The 19,712-nt window shown below is 37.5% G+C and overlaps 1 protein-coding gene across 11 annotated transcripts in view; it reads left to right on the forward strand.

Moving 5' to 3' along the window:
• The window catches only part of LOC105008546 (collagen alpha-1(XXV) chain), a 388,822-nt gene that overhangs the window by 265,635 nt on the left and 103,475 nt on the right, over positions 1-19,712 (forward strand). For all 11 annotated transcript variants that reach the window (XM_020044365.2, XM_020044363.2, XM_020044369.2 and 8 more), the window contains 2 exons: positions 602-670; positions 8,472-8,516. In XM_020044365.2, the coding sequence (XP_019899924.1) occupies positions 602-670; positions 8,472-8,516 (114 nt within the window). The remainder of the gene's footprint in view (positions 1-601; positions 671-8,471; positions 8,517-19,712) is intronic.

Consider the following 19,712-nt stretch of genomic DNA (forward strand, 5'->3'; position numbering starts at 1 on the left):
AGCGCTGGGGCATGAGGATTGAGATGCCAGGGTGGTGCAGTAAACAGTTTTGGGAACTGTAATTCATCGAGGATGAATATAAAATGCATGCATAGATGACATGGCATTAATGTCCCCCTGGAGACAGCTGGATAAGACATCGATCCCCCCTGAAGGGTGGTTAGAGAATTGTAACAATGTGAAATGTTTTACTTGTTTTGTGCTATCTTTTATCATACCTAAACCGTATGTCTTGTTTTGTCTGTACAGTTTTTTTTCTGTTTGTCTTTAGTCATTGAAACTAACTTGTATATGTAAACTCGTATATGCAGGGCCCAGCTGTAAAAGAGATGTTTGTCTCAGTCTGTGTTCCTTGTTGAAATAAAGGTTTAATATAAATAATAATATATTGTAAATGTATATATGTACTACCTCATGTTGGACAACAACCTATGCACGGCATCTCTCGGTGTATAAGAATCCCATACCCATGTACACCATATTTTTCATACTACTTTCATATATGTACAGATTTCTTTTTACAGCAATAGTCAAAGCCCAGATATGATATGTTATTTTGTAGTTAATCCCAGAAAGTGTTCATTTTCTCCTCTATCTGCAGGGAGAGAGAGGGGAGTTGGGCCTACCAGGCAAGGGGGAGCGGGGCGAGATTGGACCAGCAGGTCAAAAGGTCAGTTTTCTGGCTACCCAGCTAGCCTGGCTGGGAAACAGACAGTCAGTTGATTCGAGAGTCACATTTAAAAAACTTTTTTATACATTGTAAGATCAAACTTTTTAATCCTTAACTTCTCCCTACATTTAGATTTCCAAACAAATTATTTACACAGTTGACTAGGAAAACTTTGGATAGACTGGGAGGTAGACTAACTTTTCCAATCATGGCCTTCCTTTTGTTACATTGACTGAATTTAGAACACTATATTACGGAAGCCCTGAAGCCCAAGTAGTAAAAAAAATGTCCAGGGACTACGTTAATCTCGTTTAACGACTTAGTATCTTGTTTGAACGCCTTAGTACCTATAATTGTTAATTAATAATTATTTGAAACCCTAAAGCAAGGAAACCTTTGAAGTCCAAAGCATTAAGTCAGAACAGTGAGCAATAGGCTGAATAGCAGCATGTTGGCATAAGGTGAGGACGCATCAAACGTGCCATGACATTTTGCTCAAATGATAAAACATTGTATGTAATACAAAACAGGATTGTCCAATAAATGCAAGTTGTGCAACAAATACAAGTTGTAGTCTTGTTAAAGTGCTTAAGTTGAACTTTTTTGCAATGTAAAAAGAGAAAGCTAGTTGTGACCAATAGCAGATAGTATACTAATTCACAGCCTTACGCTATTCAAAACGAATGTACCACCGCGATTATATAAACTGAGCTCCAGTCCGCTGTCTTTAGAATATGCCTACGGCATAATTTCACCTCTCTATTAAACAAATATTTTTTGGACCTTGATTAAAATCTGGGGCTAATATGGAAACACCTGGACAAATAGGACGGTTATTTTACCCGGAGCCATTATGTAGAACAATTGGAACTGCAGTGTGTGGAGTCTATGCATGTATTTTTTCGTATGGTTGTAGTCAAAGTAGCCTATACATCATCACCAGTTCATCCAGAAATAATAGGCCGGTCTAGGGAGATTAATAACCACTGTATTAACCTAACACAAATCCCTATAGATATAGGTTTGTAATGGCTATTCACACTAATCAGGAATGAATGTATATAAATATACCGCCGTCTTGGTGGTTCTAGTGTTCAATTTATTTACGTACATTTTCATTGATGTAGGATCCGTAAGATAGTGAACATTGTTGGGTGTCGCTAGAATGTTCTCTAGTGATGGATGGGCCATGCTTCTGCAGGCATGTGCTGGAAACGAAATGCACCTTGTATTTGTTGAAACGTTTCTAACATTCAAAATCCCTTATTAAAACTGTAAAAGTTATTTTGGAATACAAATATTGTGCAAGAAGATCGTTTTCTATGAAATATAATTGCGATCTGGCTCAAATAATTGTGATCAGGTTGTTCTGTCCTCGCTGAACGTACTCACAGTGAGGCTGTGTTCAACTATACAGTCAGCTAAACTCTTAATTAAACTACTTCTCCAAGGAACAGGCAGGTGTTGTCTTTGGCAGATTTAATGTAGATCAATCAAGTGTGAAACTGCAATACAAAATATACATTGCATACATTTAATCAAAACAAGCTTAATGCACTGCAGATATGAAAATATAAATCAACTGACTAAATCAGAGGTAAGTATGATTCAAGGTAAGTATTCTGTAACAAAAACATTTACTAAATCAAAGGTAAGTATGACCAGGTAAGTATTATGTACCAAAACAGTAACATGTTTTGAATTACAAAATATTAGCAGCCCACTAATTGATTACTCACTTTAACAAATGAGGATAAATCTAGCAGTTGCTAGCAATCTTTAACTTGGTTGAGATAACTGTAAATAATTCAAATTAACAAACTACATGCACAAAAATGTTCATGCAATGGTAATAATACCACTCACAGATGATGCCGTTTAAGAGCTTTAAAACTTAGGATGGTAGAGGATTGTAAGCAGCTTTTCACATGTCCTCAAGGTGAGCTACTAATGAACAAAGACTACCTTGGTTTGCTACTTCCTGTGCAACTCATAAAAAAAACCTGGAAACAAATTACATTAAACTAGTTCCAGTTCCAACACACAGGTTATATGTTATAATTTTGCTTAACCCACAAATATTTTGAAGAGATCATTCTCCAGACCAATTTAAATAAAAACACATTCTTTGGATCATAGTCTTTGTGTTTTATTTCTGTTTAAATGTGGGCTATTATATGTCTATTTTAATAAATATGTCCGGTAGGATATGGCCGAATTTCAGGAATTATAACGCCCATATTGTCCGTAAAAAAATGTATATATCGTAAACTGGCAAACTATAGTTATTCTACACTCACCTAAAGGATTATTAGGAACACCATACTAATACTGTGTTTGACCCCCTTTCGCCTTCAGAACTGCCTTAATTCTACGTGGCATTGATTCAACAAAGTGCGGAAAGCATTCTTTAGAAATGTTGGCCCATATTGATAGGATAGCATCTTGCAGTTGATGGAGATTTGTGGGATGCACGTCCAGGGCACGAAGCTCCCATTCCACCACACCCCAAAGATGTTCTATTGGGTTGAGATCTGGTGACTGTGGGGGCCATTTCAGTACAGTGAACTCATTGTCATGTTCAAGAAACCAATTTGAAATGATTCGAGCTTTGTGACATGGTGCATTATTCTGCTGGAAGTAGCCGTCAAAGGATGGGTACATGGTGGTCATAAAGGGATGGACATGGTCCATCAACAAGGCATTTTCGCCCACAGGACTGCCGAATACTGGATGTTTTTCCCTTTTCACACCATTCTTTGTAAACCCTAGAAATGGTTGTGCGTGAAAATCCCAGATTGTGAAATACTCAGACCGGCCCGTCTGGCACCAACAACCATGCCACGCTCAAAATTGCTTAAATCACCTTTCTTTCCCATTCTGACATTCAGTTTGGAGTTCAGGAGATTGTCTTGACCAGGATCACACCCCTAAATGCATTGAAGCAACTGCCATGTGATTGGTTGATTAGATAATTGCATTAATGAAAAATTGAACAGGTGTTCCTAATAATCCTTTAGGTGAGTGTATGTTCATCAGTATAGCCTACGCCTTACAGTTAGGCTTGTTACTAACAAAGGAACCGTAACGCTGTTAATATTATAAGTCTCCAGTATGAAAGACTGTGCTGCCTTTCTGCTTTTATCAATCGATTTGGATTTACCCCACATTTTGCGCCAGCTTGGACAATAGGCTACCGGTAAACAAACAACCTCTCCAAAGTGCCAGACACCATCGCCCACTCAAGTCGGTTCCGACGACAAACGGCAGTCAGGTCAAGAGCCCGATGAGAACGATGAGCATGCAGATGAGCTTCCCTGAGACGGTTTCTGACAGTTTGTGCAGAAATTATTTTCGGTTATGCAAACCGATTGTTGCAGCAGCTGTCAGGGTGGCTGGTCTTAGACGATCTTGGAGGTGAAGATGCTGAATGTGGTGGTCCTGGGCTGGTGTGGTTACATGTGGTCTGCGGTTGTGAGGCCGATTGGATGTACTGCCAAATTCTCTGAAACGCCTTTGGAGACGGCTTATGGTAGAGAAATGAACATTAAATTCATGGGCAAAAGTTCTAGTGAACATTCCTGCAGTGAGCATGCCAATTGCATGCTCCCTCAAAACTCAAAATCTGTGGCATTGTGCTGTGTGATGGAACTGCACATTTTAGAGTGGCTTTTTATTGTGGCCAGCCTAAGGCACCTGTGCAATAATCATGCTGTCTAAACAACATCTTAATATGCCACACAAGGTGGATGGATTATCTCGGCAAAGGAGAAGTGCTCACTAACACAGATTTAGATAGATTTGTGAACAATATTTGAGAGAAATAGGCCTTTTTGTACATAGAGAAAGTCTTAGATCTTTGAGTTCAGTTCATGATAAATGGGGGCAAAAACAAAAGTGCTGCGTTTTTAGTATTTTTTAGTATTCAGTATAATAATTCACTTTTAATAAACAGTCAAATTCAACAACTCAGTGCTCACAATGGACCATTGAATTTTGGGAGATTACAAGTTGATGCCTTCCTCCCACACATAAGCAACAGGGTGATATTTATGGAAGGAAACAGCGCCTCTTTGTAATTGTGATGGTAATTTCATTGAACTCATTAATAAGGAAGTACAGAGACGAAATACTCTTGGCACATTCTAACAGTTTTATTAATATTTGCAAATATGAGAGACGCGTCAAACGCTTACAAACATAATCATCCGAGGAGTCTCTAACTACATACATGAACAATCTGTATTTATTTCAAATGTTAGAAGGGGTGTGGTAAGTTGTTGCCCTTCTGTCCCCCCACCTTATCCTTCTCAACTCCTGAGGAGACACAATGTCTAGACAATCAACAGAGACACTCAAGGTTTATACAGATTTATGAGTACCCCTCTAATCCACCGGTGCCAAGGATGCTGGTCAAGGATGTCCCCCTAGGACAAATACCAGATCCCTCTCGGCATCTTTAACTAGTAACTCATTCATTCTCACATCCTAACAATGGGACTCAGTCCTTTAAACAGTAAGAATGCATCAGGTTTCAGAATTTCCACAACATAATCCAAAACTGTTCTGAAGTGATTCATCTAATTTATTTAATTTAGTTATTGTGACAGTAAAAATGCTGAGAGACAGATGTGTTTCACATTTTCAAGAAAATCTAGTAACAACAACATCCAGCAATATCAATCAGTGGCTGATTGTAGGCTATGTACATGATATTGTTTACAATTATAGAGTATAGTGTACATGATAGTTAGATTATTCAACTTTATTGTCATTGAACAGTGTCATTTGAATAGTGTACATGATAAACACGTTATCTTTAGGCCATCTATATGCATTTGCAAGGCTATAATTCATCTTTCTCCTTTCCAATAATGTTTTTTCATTTAAATTAGTCAGCAGAATGGAGTCTTTGCAATCTTTGCGAACTGAGCTTAGGCTAGAACTGGGCTGTGGCGAACATTACATAACTACCTGATTGCAATTATTTGAGTAAGATCGCAAATATTTTAAAGACGATAACGATCTTCTTGCACATTATTTTGATTCCAAAATCATGTTTCCAATCTGAATAAGGGATTTTAGGCCAATGTTAGAAACGTCTCAACAAATACCACGCAAATTATGTCCTTTCCATAGGTCTACTTTCCTGCTCTGCGCAGAAAAGTCTCAGTTCATTTACTGAAACGTGTTTGCTTTTTAAATTCAGTATGTGTAAACCTAGTAGGCCTATAGAATTGTTTTGCAATGCACTGTAATGTAGCCTAATTTCATAAGATTATTATTGGACACTTTTCAGTCGCTTATTTGTCGCATAAACTCTGATGACACAAGAATAACACTCAAGCATATCTAAAATATCTTTGGCTAATATTATCAGTCGAATTAAGTCATTTCCAACCATATTTCCAACCATTAAAATGTATGGATAGCATATACAGTATCTCACAAAAATTTGACAACATGTGACAACACTGAAGAAATTACACGTTGCTACAATGTAAAGTAGTGAGAGTACAGCTTGAATAACAGTGTAAATTTGCTGTCCCCTCAAAATAACTCAACACAAAGCCATTAATGTCTAAACCACTGGCAACAAAAGTGGGTACACCCCTAAGTGAAAATTATTCAATAATGTTTGTCCGGTTGTTTCCATATTAGCCCCGGATCTTTGATCAAGGTCCAAAAATTATTTGTTTTAGAGAGAGGTGAATGTACGCACGTTCTAAGGACGACAGCGGACTAAAGCTCAGTTTATGTAAGCGATATGTTAATTTTGAATAGCGGAGGGTTGTGAATTAGTACAGGTGCTGGTCATATAATTAGAATATCATCAAAAAGTTGATTTATTTCAGTAATTCCATTCAAAAAGTGAAACTTGTATAATGTATACATTCATTCCACACAGACTGATATATTTCAAGTTTTTATTTATTTAAATTTTCATAATTATAACTGACAAATAATGAAAACCCCAAATTCAGTATCTCAGAAACTTTGAATATTGTGAACAGGTTCAATATTGAAGACACCTGGTGCCACACTCTAATCAGCTAATTAACTCAAAACACCTGCAAACCAATTATTTGTTGACGCCAGTCTCCTGTCTAATTACCAGAATAAACTACAGGTAAAGTCTTGGGTTGACACACACACACACAAAACACTCAGTATTTTGTAACATTAAATTATCATATTTATTCATCCATTCTAGTCATGTCACTGTATTACAAATGTCTCAAGTATGGATATTTTGCTTTCAATATTTTGAAACAAAGCATCTTTACTTGACTCGTGAGATATGTAACAACTGATGTAAACAATACCATTTCATTTAAAAAAGTTACATTTTATGATTTTTTTTGGTCTTTAAAATGTTTAGTTCTGGATTTAATGCAGATATATATATATAGGTGTTGGACATAAAATTAGAATATCATCAAAAAGTTGATTTAAGTAATTCCATTCAAAACCTGAAACTTTTATAATGTATACATTCATTCCACACATACTGATACATTTCAAGTGTTTATTTATTTTAATTTTGATGATTATAACTGACAACTAATGAAAAACACAAATTCAGTATCTCAGAAAATTTGAATATTGTGAAAAGGTTCAATATTGAAGTGGTGCCAATTTACCCAAAACACCTGTAAAGGCCTTTAAATGGTCATTCTGTCTAGTTCTGTAGGCTAAACAATCATGGGGAAGACAGCTGACTTGACAGCTGTCCAAAAAAGACCATTGACACCTTGCACAAGGAGGGCAAGACACAAAAGGTCATTGCTAAAGAGACTGGCTGTTCACAGAGCTCTGTGTCCAAGCACATTAATAGAGAGGCGAAGGGAAGGAAAAGATGTGGTAGAAAAATTATTATATGACCAGCACCTGTATAGTAACTGCTATTGGTCACAACTAGTAAACAACGATTTCTCTTATTACAATCCAAGAAGTTCAACTTAAGCACTTAAACAAAACTACAACTTGTATTCGTTGTAATGTTGCCAGGATTTAATATTTATTGGATAATGCTGTTTTGTATTACATACAATGTTTTATCATTTGAGCAAAATGTCATGGCACACTTGATGTGTCCTCACCATGCCAACGTGCTACTATTCAGCCGATTGCTCACTGTTCTGACTAACCACTTTGGCATTCAAAGGTTGCCTTGCTTTAGGGTTACAAATAACTATTAATGAACAATAATAGGCCCATCACTGGACGGAATCAAAGAAAGGCTGTAGCAACCATTACATGGCCTTTTAATGCTGCTGTGTAATTCATTTGGCCTAACTAGACATACTAATGATTATCTTGTTTGAACGACATAGCAAAAAAAAGTTAAAAAAAAACTATTTGTTGTAAAATGAAAAAAATAATTTATTTTTTTCACAATATATATATTTTTTTTAAACTACCAAATGTATTTTGCTAAGTCGTTCAAACAAGATAAACTTAGTCTCCAGGCCCCAATTTATTTTTACTACTTGGGTTTCAGCTCTTCAAATGACTTAGCAAAAAAACTATAAGAGACCACTGCAAATTGAACGCTTCTGTTCCTCATTCAAAACTTTCCTTTTCAATTTTTTGGAAAGGACAGAAAAAGGTGCAGTTGTCTCTTAATTTTTCTGGAGCTGTATATCTTTAAAACCTAAACTATATATCAGGCACCATGATTGCCTGTTTACGAAGATTCTGCCCTACCCTGTGGAAACTGTGTGTCTTTATATTGAAAGTTTTGGCTCATACTGAAAGTTCATACTCTCTTGTTGCTCTTTGTCTGTCACTCAAATAGGGAGGACCAGGAGAGGCAGGAACGCCAGGCCCTAAAGGTTCCAAGGTCAGTGCATGAAACCAAATTGTATGTGCAAAACGGTCTGTGACTTTTTTTTTTGTCCCTGTTTATCCCATTGGTCTTTCATTCAAAATGAGCACAAAAATCTATACTTTAATTAAAAAATATATATATTATTCTAGAAAAACAAGTGCCACCATTATTGACACCCCTAGAAAATCTTTGGGGTAAAATCTAGTCTATGGAAATAGATTTTCGATGAAGAGGAGAATCTGGCCACACCAAATCTCCAACAGACCATTGGGGATGTTGATCAGGTGTCCTGCATAACATTTACTTCTCTAAAGATCTGGAACAGCAGGTGTGGGCCATCAGCCCCCATCCTCCTGAGCTAACCTGGAGAGGTGTAAAACTTTGATTAACTGGAATGTAACAACATTTATGATATTGTGGACATTGATATGTAGTGTTTGGATTTCCCTTGTTGAATAATCTGAATAATAATAACAGTATGGGTTATGGATCAAACTTTACAGGAATATTTGTAGAACAGGCGGCAATGCATAATGCTTTCGGTCATTTTACATTGGTTAAGTGGGATAGTTCCTGTCCTTTGTGTTCATTGTGTAATCCAAGATAAAGCAATGATAATGATAACTTCGGAGGGTGTTTTAGATATGCTTGCTGTTAGGATTAATAGTCATATCTCAAACCTCATTAAAGAGTCTTCCCAACACCTTGTGTTGTAGCACTATTTAAGAGATTTGTTCTTGCTAAAGCGACCTGACACGCTGCGTTGATGTATGAGTTTAGGAGTCTGTCGTTTACGGATGCTCCTAGCACGTTTGTGTGTTTTTATAGTGTGCTTAAAATACTTACGGTATACTTAGTAGACTTTAATATGATTTGGGAGGATGCTGAATATAGCTGGTAAGTAAATATGTTTTGTATAATAAAAATACAATTTATTAGTTTTAAATATACAGTAGATTACAATGGAATTCCTAGTTCAACTTCAATTACTCCAATGGAGTCATTGGGAACCTACAGTTGTGCTCAGAAATTTGCATACCCTGGCGGAAATTGTGTATCTTTTGAACCATTCAAGCTACAGACACAATACTGATTCTCATTCAAAAGTTTAGACTGTTCCCATTTCATATAATGACACATTTATTGATTTTACGTATGCTAATTAGTGTAATTAGTGTGAATTAACTATTAAGCTGTATTTTTTTTAACCGTTCAAGCTACAGACACAAAACCAACTATGTTATACCAGTTTATGCAATCCCTTCTTCAAGTTAGGAAAAGTTCCATCATTTTACATATGCTAATTTGTGTAATTAGTGTTAATTCACTACTAGGCTGTATCTTTTGAATCGTTCAAGCTACAAACATGAAAAACATTCTCATTCAACAGTTTAGACTGTTCCCATTTCATATAATGACACGTTTATTGATTTTACATATACTAATTAGCGTAAATTAACTACTAGGCTGTAACTTTTGAAGCGCTTGAGCTACAGACACAAAACCGACATTGTTTCACCCGTTTAGGCTATCCCCACTGCAAATTATGAAATGGTAACACATTTTGTGTGCTAATTAGCAAAATTAGTGTTCATTAACTATCAGGCTGTATCTTTCTCTATGCTGATTAGTTTATTCAGCATTAATTTGTTATTAGGCTGTATCTTTTGGACAGTTCGAGCTACAGACATTAAACTGACTCTCTTTCAAAAGTTTTGAATATTTCCAGTTCATATAATGATACAATTACTGATTTTATGGATACAAATTAGCATAATTACCTTTAATTAACTATTAGGCTCTAATTTGTTTTACCGTTTGAGCTACAGACACAAAACCAACTTTGTTTCACAAGTTTAGGCCATCTGTACTACAGTTTAGGAAACGTTTATTGAATTTACATATACTAATTAGCATAATTCATTTAGTGTAATTCGTTTTTACTAATTTGCGTAATTAAATTAACTACTAGACTGTATCGTTTCAATCGTTTGAGCTACAGACACAAAATTGACTCTCTTTCTAACATTTAGATTATTCCCAGTTCCTTTTATGACACGATTATTGATTTTATGTATGCTACTTAGCATAATTACCATTAATTAACTATTAGGCTGTGTCTTTTGAACTGTTGAAGCTACAGACACAAAACTAACTTATTTTTTACCAGTTTAGGCTATCCATCCTGAAAATTAGGAGAGTTCTTTGATTTTACATTTGCTAATTTGCGTAATTAGTGTTAATTAAAAACCAGGCTAATAGTTAATGTAGGGTATATTCTGTCAATTTGGTGATTTCTGACCCTGGTGGGCAGGGCTTCCGATTTAAATTAACAGTTGGGCAGCATTTCCGGTTTGTTGGTTGGGGATTCGTGTATGACGTGTGTTAGGGCGAAACTTCCGGAATGACTTATGCATGTCCGGTGACTTTGTAATTTATGATTCCAATGTTGTGTTCATGTTTGATGTTTTTCAACGATTGATAAACACCCCAGACAAGTGTTATAACAGTAGTGAGATGTTGGATGTTTAACAAATGGGTCCTAGGGTTCCAGAATGTTAAATTCCCAGGCAATTAGCATTATATCAGCAGCAAGATGTTTGATGTTATATTCCCCGGCATTTTATGTTCAGATAAGTGCTACAACAGATGTCTTACAACCAGTGGGTGTTAACCTTTCATGTTTTAGCATGGAGTTTCCCACAAGCACCGAATGTAATGTATGAGAGCATTTACTAAATCTAGTTTTTTTTCTGAAAGATATAAAGAAGGGGTCAGGACTTAAGATTTTGGAGAGTTTCTGCCAATTTTTTATTTTAACATGAGATGGGCCTTAAGATCAGATCTGCCCATTGTAATGGTCCCTAAAATAACCATTAGTACAAACTGTAATATATGCAGGTTTGTAATCCACCATAGCACTACAGTAAAAACAAATTGCATGAACAATGCTATTATACTGAAGGAATAAAGTATGCCTGGGTCGTCCAGACATTATGACTAGGTTGATTGTATCGTGGTTGGGTTTAAAATATTGTTAAAAATAAAAAATTAGATTTTAGTACGTGTATGCATGAGGAATGATGATTTGTGAGATCAAAATACAGTGGGGAGAACAAGTATTTGATACACTGCCGATTTTGGAGGTTTTCCTACTTACAAAGCATGTAGAGGTCTGTAAGTTGACAGAATCTAAAACAAAAATCCAGAAAATCACATTGTATGATTTTTAAGTAATAACATTTGCATTTTATTGCATGACATAAGTATTTGATCACCTACCAACCAGTAAGAATTCCGGCTCTCACAGACCTGTTTGTTTTTCTTTAAGAAGCTCTCCTATTCTCCACTCATTACCTGTATTAACTGCACCTGTTTGAACTTGTTACCTGTATAAAAGACACCTATCCACACACTCAAACAGACTCCAACCTCTCCACAATGGCCAAGACCAGAGAGCTGTGTAAGGACATCAGGGATAAAATTGTAGACCTGCACAAGGCTGGGATGGGCTACAGGACAATAGGAAAGCAGCTTGGTGAGGAGGCAACAACTGTTGGCGCAGTTATTAGAAAATGGAAGAAGTTCAAGATGATGGTCAATCTCCCTCGGTCTGGGGCTCCATGCAAGATCTCACCTCGTGGGGCATCAATGATCATGAGGAATGTGAGGGATCAGCACAGAACTACACGGCAGGACCTGGTCAATGACCTGAAGAGAGCTGGGACCACAGTCTCAAAGAAAACCATTAGTAACACACTACGCCGTCATGGATTAAAATCCTGTAGCGCACGCAAGGTCCCCCTGCCCAAGCCAGTGCATGTCCAGGCCTGTCTGAAGTTTGCCAGTGACCATCTGGATGATCCAGAGGAGGAATGGGAGAAGGTCATGTGGTCTGATGAGACAAAAATTGAGCTTTTTGGTCTAAACTCCACTCACTGTGTTTGGAGGAAAAATAATTATGAGTACAAACCCAAGAACACAATCCCAACCGTGAAGCATGGAGGTGGAAACATCATTCTTTGGGGATACTTTTCTGCAAAGGGGACAGGACGACTGCACCGTATTGAGGGGAGGATGGATGAGGCCATGTATCGCCAGATCTTGGCCAACAACCTCCTTTCCTCAGTAAGAGCATTGAAGATGGGTCGTGGCTGGGTCTTCCAGCATGACAACGACCCGAAACACACAGCCAAGGCAACTAAGGAGTGGCTCCGTAAGAAGCATCTCAAGGTCCTGGAGTGGCCTAGCCAGTCTCCAGACCTGAACCCAATAGAAAATCTTTGGAGGGAGCTGAAAGTCCGTATTGCCCAGCAACAGCCCCAAAACCTGAAGGATCTGAAGAAGGTCTGTATGGAGGAGTGGGCCAAAATCCCTGCTGCAAACCCCTGTGTGCAAACCTGGTCAAGAACTACAGGAAACGTATGATCTCTGTCATGCAATAAAAAGTAAATTCATTACTTAAAAATCATACAATGTGATTTTCTGGATTTTTGTTTTAGATTCTGTGATGGCAATTTCTAAAATGCAAAACAGTTCTATGAAAATGGTAGGTAAGACAGGAGAAATCAATTGCGCAATAAACGGTTTAATATACTTGCAAGGAGAGAGTACGCAGGTTACAAAGTAACAGTGAATAGTCTCTACTCAATATAGCTCATTCAACCGTATATATCACATAGGAAAAAGGTGTGTGGTAAGATGCTGCCATCTGTCTCATGTCAATCAAACTCATTCCCTTTGTTCTATCACACAAGTCAAATGCTATCTTCCCCCACCTTATCCTTCCTGCCATAAGTAACTTCTTCAATTCTAAGAGTTCCAACCGAACCCGAACAGACAATAGATGTCCTGATGAGTTATACAGATGAGGAGATAAAGAGTAACCATTTCATCAGCTGATACCAGTCAATGATACCCCCTTGGCAAATACCAGATCCCCCACATTCCTTTACCTATCTAAACATTGGGACTCAAGTCCTTTAATCAGTAAGAATACATTGTATTAAGAAATTTCCACAATTCCGTCACTTACAGTTGAAGAGTACCAATGATAAAAATGACTTCTACGTGCTTTGTAAGTAGGAAAACCTGCAAAATCGGCAGGTTATCAAATACTTGTTCTCCCCACTTTACATCAAATTAGACCCATTAGATTGTGGCGTAAATACATATTTACGTTTATACACCTGATAAAAAGAAAATAAGTGTGGTAAACTATCATTTTTTTCCAGTAAATTCTCCATAACATACCTTCACACCATCGTCCTGTTGTAGCTTATGCCTTCCTATACTTTGTGAACTTCACCCTTACGTACCATGTAAGTTCCTTCGTCTTTAACTAATTCTTATTCGGTACCATGAAAAGAGGGCTGTAATGTTAAGCAGTGTCTGTTCCCACGTAGTTACAGTGTAGTTACAAGGAAAAGGGGCTGTAATTTGAAGCAGTGTCTCTCCCCACATATTTACAGTGTAGTTACAAGGAATGAGGGCTGTAATTTGAAGCTGTGTCTGATCCCACATAAATACACTGTAGTTACAAGGAAAGAGGGCTGTAATTTGAAGTAGGCTCTGTTTCTACATAGTTACAGTGTAGTTAAGAGGAAAGGAGGCTGTAATTTGAAGTGTTGTCTGTTCCCACATAGTTACAGTGTAGTTGCATGAAAAGAGGGCTGTAACATGAAGCAGTGTCTGTTCCCACATAATTACAGTGTAGTTACAAGGGAAAAGGGCTGTAGTTTGAGGCGTTGTCTCTTCCCACGGAAATACACTGTAGTTACAAGGAAAGAGGGCTGTAATTTGACGTGTTGACTGTTCCCACGTAAATACACTGTAGTTAGAAGGAAAGAGGGCTGTAATTTGAAGCTGTGTCTGTTCCTGCATAGTTCCAGTATAGTTACAAGGAAAGAGGGCTGTAATTTGAAGCAGTGTCTGCTCCCACATAGTTACAGTGTAGTTACAATGAAATAGGGCTGTAATTTGAAGTGCTTTCTGTTCCCATGTAAATACACTGTAGTTACAAGGAACAGAGGGTTGTAATATGAAGGAGTTTCTGTCCCCACATATTTACAGTGTAGTTACAAGGAAAAGGGCTGTAATCTGAAGAGGTGTCTGTTCCCACGTAAATACACTGTAGTTACAAGGAAAGTGGGCTTTAATTTGAAGCAGGGTCTGTTCCCACGCAATTGCAGTGTAGTTACAAGGAAAGACGGCTGTAATTTGAAGCAGTGTCTGTTCCCACGTAAATGCACTGTAGTTACAAAGAAAGAGGGCTGTAATTTGAAGAGGTGTCTGTTCCCACGTAAATACACTGTAGTTACAAGGAAAGAGGGCTGTAATTTGAAGTGTTGACTGTTCCCACATAAATGCACTGTAGTTACAAGGAACAAGGGCTCTAATTTGAAGCGGTGTCTGTTCCTATATAAATGCACTGTAGTTACAAGGAACAAGGGCTGTAATTTGAAGCGGTGTCTGTTCCCACATAAATACACTGTAGTTACAAAGAAAGAGGGCTGTAATTTGATGTGGTGTCTGTTCCCACGTAAATACACTGTAGTTACAAGGAACGAGGGCTATAATTTGAAGTGGTCTGTTCCCACATATTTAAAGTGTAGTTACAAGGAAAAAGGGCTTTAATTTGAAGCAGTGCCTCTTCCCACATAGTTACAGTGTAGTTACAAGGAACAAGGGCTGTAATTTGAAGTGTTGACTGTTCCCACATAAATGCACTGTAGTTACAAAGAAAGAGGGCTGTAATTTAAAGAGGTGTCTGTTCCCACGTAAATACACTGTAGTTACAAGTAAAGAGGGCTGTAATTTGAAGTGGTGTCTGTTCCCCCATAGTTACAGTGTAGTTACAAGGAAAGAGGGCTGTAATTTGAAGTGCTTTCTGTTCCCACATAGTTATAGTGTAGTTATAAGGACAAAAGGGCTGTAATTTGAAGCAGTGTTTTTTCCCACGTAAATACACTGTAGTTACAAGGAAAGAGGACTGTAGTTTGAAGTGGTGTCTGTTCCCACGTAAATACACTGTAGTTACTAGGAAAGGGGGCTGTAATTTGAAGCAGTGTCTCTCCCCACATAGTTACAGTGTAGTTACAAGGAAATAGGGCTGTAATTTCAAGCTGTGTCTGATCCCACAACAATACACTGTTGTTCCTTTGTTCAGAGTTAGTCAGCAGTTATGCATTGTTTTAAGTTCCTCATGCCCATATTCTATCACCGTCAAGAAATTACTATGGGCCCAGTTGGGACCCATGTTGTAGCCCACATGGGCTTTACCATTTGTGACACAGGAGCTATGCCCAGATGGGCCCCATATACTTTCACTGACTATATTCACTCCTGATTGCCTATGTTTTGCCCATGTGAAAATGTAAGGGCCCAATTGGGACCCATGTTGTAACCCACATGGGTTTTATCTGTGTGTCACACAAATGGTTAAACATTATGGGTCCCTATCATCATCCTTGGGAAAAAACACAAGATTGTCTACTTTACAGCCCACAAAGAAATGATTAACGGCCCATTTGGGACCCACACTATAACCCATGTGGGTTTACCCAATGGGGTCCAAAAATATAACCATTTAGAGCCTGTGCCCACTTCTAACCCATGATGCACATATATAACCCAAGTGGGGCCCACATGGAAATGTTGGCTGGGATCAAAAGAAAATGAATGACAAAAAAATGAACACCTAGAACATTAATTTCTAAGTACACAGGTTATACTCTTTTTATTTGTTTAGTAGGCGTTACAAATGTACAAAATGAAATTTACACAACACGTAAAACATTCAAAATAAATACATTAGAATTTGGTTTTCATTTTGATCTCATTTTGACAATGTACAAGGTAAAATAACAGACATATTCGACTTGTTTGCAATGATCAAAGGATATCCACATGAATTGCCGTACATAGGTAAGCACCAAACATTTCAAAGAATGAATAACACATAGGCCTATTCGTATACTTTTTTTTATATATCCAAGGATATGCAGCCTCTCCAAGTAAAAACATTGCAGTGTATTATTCAATTAATTGTATTTGTATAGGCAGAATGAGACTGTGTCAGATATACATTGAAGGCAAGATATTTTTGTGAAACATTGTATTATTGACAACATAGATGTCATTGTTCAACATGTTCTTCCAGATCACATTATATGGGAAGGTGCATGAGGCAAAGGACAATGAGCATAATAAAATATATTTATTAAACAATTAAATAATAAAAACAACAGGAAATAGAAACTGTACAAAAAATAATTAAAATATGTATGAAACAATGAAACAGAATGAAAACAATAGGAAGTAGAACACGGTAGAAACTGTATGAAAAAGACAGAGTCAGGTGTACTTTATCGTCCACCTGACTCTGCTCTTAACACATTTTTCTCTAAACTGGAAGATCTACTAAATAAACTGATTAATCAAAAAAAAGATTGTATACTTCTTGGGGATTATAACATTGATATTTCTAATGAAGATGGGGCAAAACATGACTTCATGAACACATTGCATTCCTCCTCTTTTTTCCCCACTATAAATCGATTTACTAGAGTAACATCTACATCGAAGACTATTATTGACAATATTATTACTAATATTCAAAATATTAAGCTGATGACTGGGATTGTGCAGTCTGACATCACAGATCATTTTCCCATTGTAATTTTTTTGGTTCTGGTAAATTAGTCTCTCCTCCACTTATTAAAATTAAAACTAAAATCATTAATGAGAGATCCTTACAGCATTTAACTGCTAACCTACAGGTCAAGTCGTGGGCCTCTGTCTATGACAGCAGGACTCCTGATGCTGCATATGACGTCTGATAAAGATCATTCAAGATTCCATTAAGGATACAATCCCTGAGAATACTGTCAAATGTAGCACTACTCTCCAGAACCCTTGGATTACAAACGGAATTTTGAAATCTATTAAATGTAAAAGTAGGTTTTATAAATTGTACATGAAAAATCCTTCTAGTTTAAATAAAGATAAATATATTTCCTATAAAAATAAATTAACACCGATCATAAGAAAGACTAAAAGAAATCATTACACAGAACTCTTAAAAGCTTCACAAGGGGACAGTAGGAGGTCATGGAATGTGTTAAATGAAGTTCTCAATAGGAGATATAAAAAGACTATTTTACCTGACCTGGTTGATGCTAAAGATGATCTGGCACTGAGTTTTAATAATCATTTTGCCTCAATGGGTGTACATTTGTCTAAAAATATAAGTCAACCGAAGAGTGTCAACTTTAAGCATTTCCTCTCTGGAAATTACATTCAGTCATTTTTCATGAGACCAACAGACAGTACTGAACTCCTTAAGATCATTTTTGACCTAAGGAGCTCAAACACTACTGGTGTAGATGGAATATCTAGTAAGATTATGAAGGCCATTGCGAACATCATTGTAGAGCCACTGGCTTATTGTATTAACCTCTCTTTATCTACTGGTAATGTACCTAAAATGACAAAAATCGCTAAGATAATTCCAATCTATAAATCGGGCGACCAAAACGATATGAACAATTACCGGCCAATATCAATTCTACCCACTTTCTCTAAAGTACTTGAGAAGGTAGTATACAGTAGACTAAGTGGTTATCTTGACAAATTTGATATTCTTGTTCCATCTCAATATGGCTTCAGAAAAAAGAGCACAACCTGTATGGCGATACTTGACCTAATCGAACAAATTAATGACTGTATTGAAGAGGGGAAATGTGGTGTTGGCATTTTCTTGGACCTATCAAAAGCATTTGATACCATTGATTTTGATATCTTATTGCACAATTGCATCATTATGGTATCAGAGGTTTAGCACTAGAATGGTTCAGAAGTTTTCTATATGAGAGAAAACAGTATGTCTATGTCAATGATTGTAATACATGTTTAACATAGAGTTTTAGAAATTACAAGATATTCAGAGTCCTCATAGGGACATTCAGATTTCTCACATTTGTTTATGTACATGTTAACACGAGAACTGAAGTTATCCATCCTTAGACAACAGACTCTTTCGTCGCACCATGACACCACTGCGTCACATACAGCATCCTCATTAAATTTGTCCATGTATTCAACCCGGTTCTCACTCAGTCTCTGTGTGATGTTTGGCTCCAACTTGAGCTCATACAGAAAGTTCTCAGCGGCCGCGTGAACATCAGTCATCGTGCGTGAAACACATGTTTCAGTCGCAGTGTTAAAACTGTCTCCACAAATTCATCATAATGGGTCTCAAAAAAATTATCAGGCAGATCGAGACAAGAATGTCTTGTCTGGCTCAGGTGGTCCACTTCACATCCGATGCATGTTTTGTAGAGAATAGCCCCAACAACGTTTTCCAGAATCATACCCAATATTCTGGGTATGATTTTCTGGGCACCTTTTGGTGCAAGGTGTTTGTCCAATTTGTGATAATTCTTGTTAGCATTTGAAAGGTATGACAGATTAAGAGGACCTAGCTGATCACCAATCCGGTCAATCCAGTGGTAGTTTCTTGCTGGGTATGCAGGTGGAATCGAGCTGTCAGGGGTTCCGTAGAAGGCTTCAGCGTTGTCATTCCAGGCGTCACACAGCCAGTCCTCAGCCTTGGGGTCTTCAATCACCGCTTGGTTGTAATCTTGAGACATGTTTCGTAAATTCTTCCGACTGCTTGATAGTCACAGGCGGTTTGTCTGTTTTTATGCTGTGTTGAGGATGGTGTTAACTTAAGGCGGGGCTTCAGGGTCTTACGTCAGTCAAACAGTCTGCAGTCGCAGTCACAATCTACCCCGCTGACATTTTCCGGAAATAGTTCCAATATAGAGTCATACTCTTTCAGCCCCTCGACAACTTTAAACAGTACATCTACCGTATTATGTGGGCCTTGCTTTGGCCCCAAATAAAACACTTTTCGAAAGGGGCCCCATAATCTGGCATTAAAAAACATTTTCCGACCATCATCCAATTTCCATTCCTGTGCCAACATCCTAGTGTAGTTGATGGATTCGGGTTAAACTCTGCATCGGTTTCGTCGGGGCTGGCATGTTGATTGCATCTCTGCGGTCCATTTGTAATTTCTTACCAAATCGCTGAGCTGCGTTTAGCTTTCAACTGTGTTTCACCCAAAACATTGATCGCCGCACAAACCGCCATGTTTTGTATTGTGTACAGGGCTCCAAACTGCGACTAAAATGGTCGCATTTG

Source organism: Esox lucius, chromosome 24, assembly GCF_011004845.1.
Source record: "Esox lucius isolate fEsoLuc1 chromosome 24, fEsoLuc1.pri, whole genome shotgun sequence".
In the NCBI taxonomy this organism is placed as follows: Eukaryota; Metazoa; Chordata; class Actinopteri; order Esociformes; family Esocidae; genus Esox; species Esox lucius.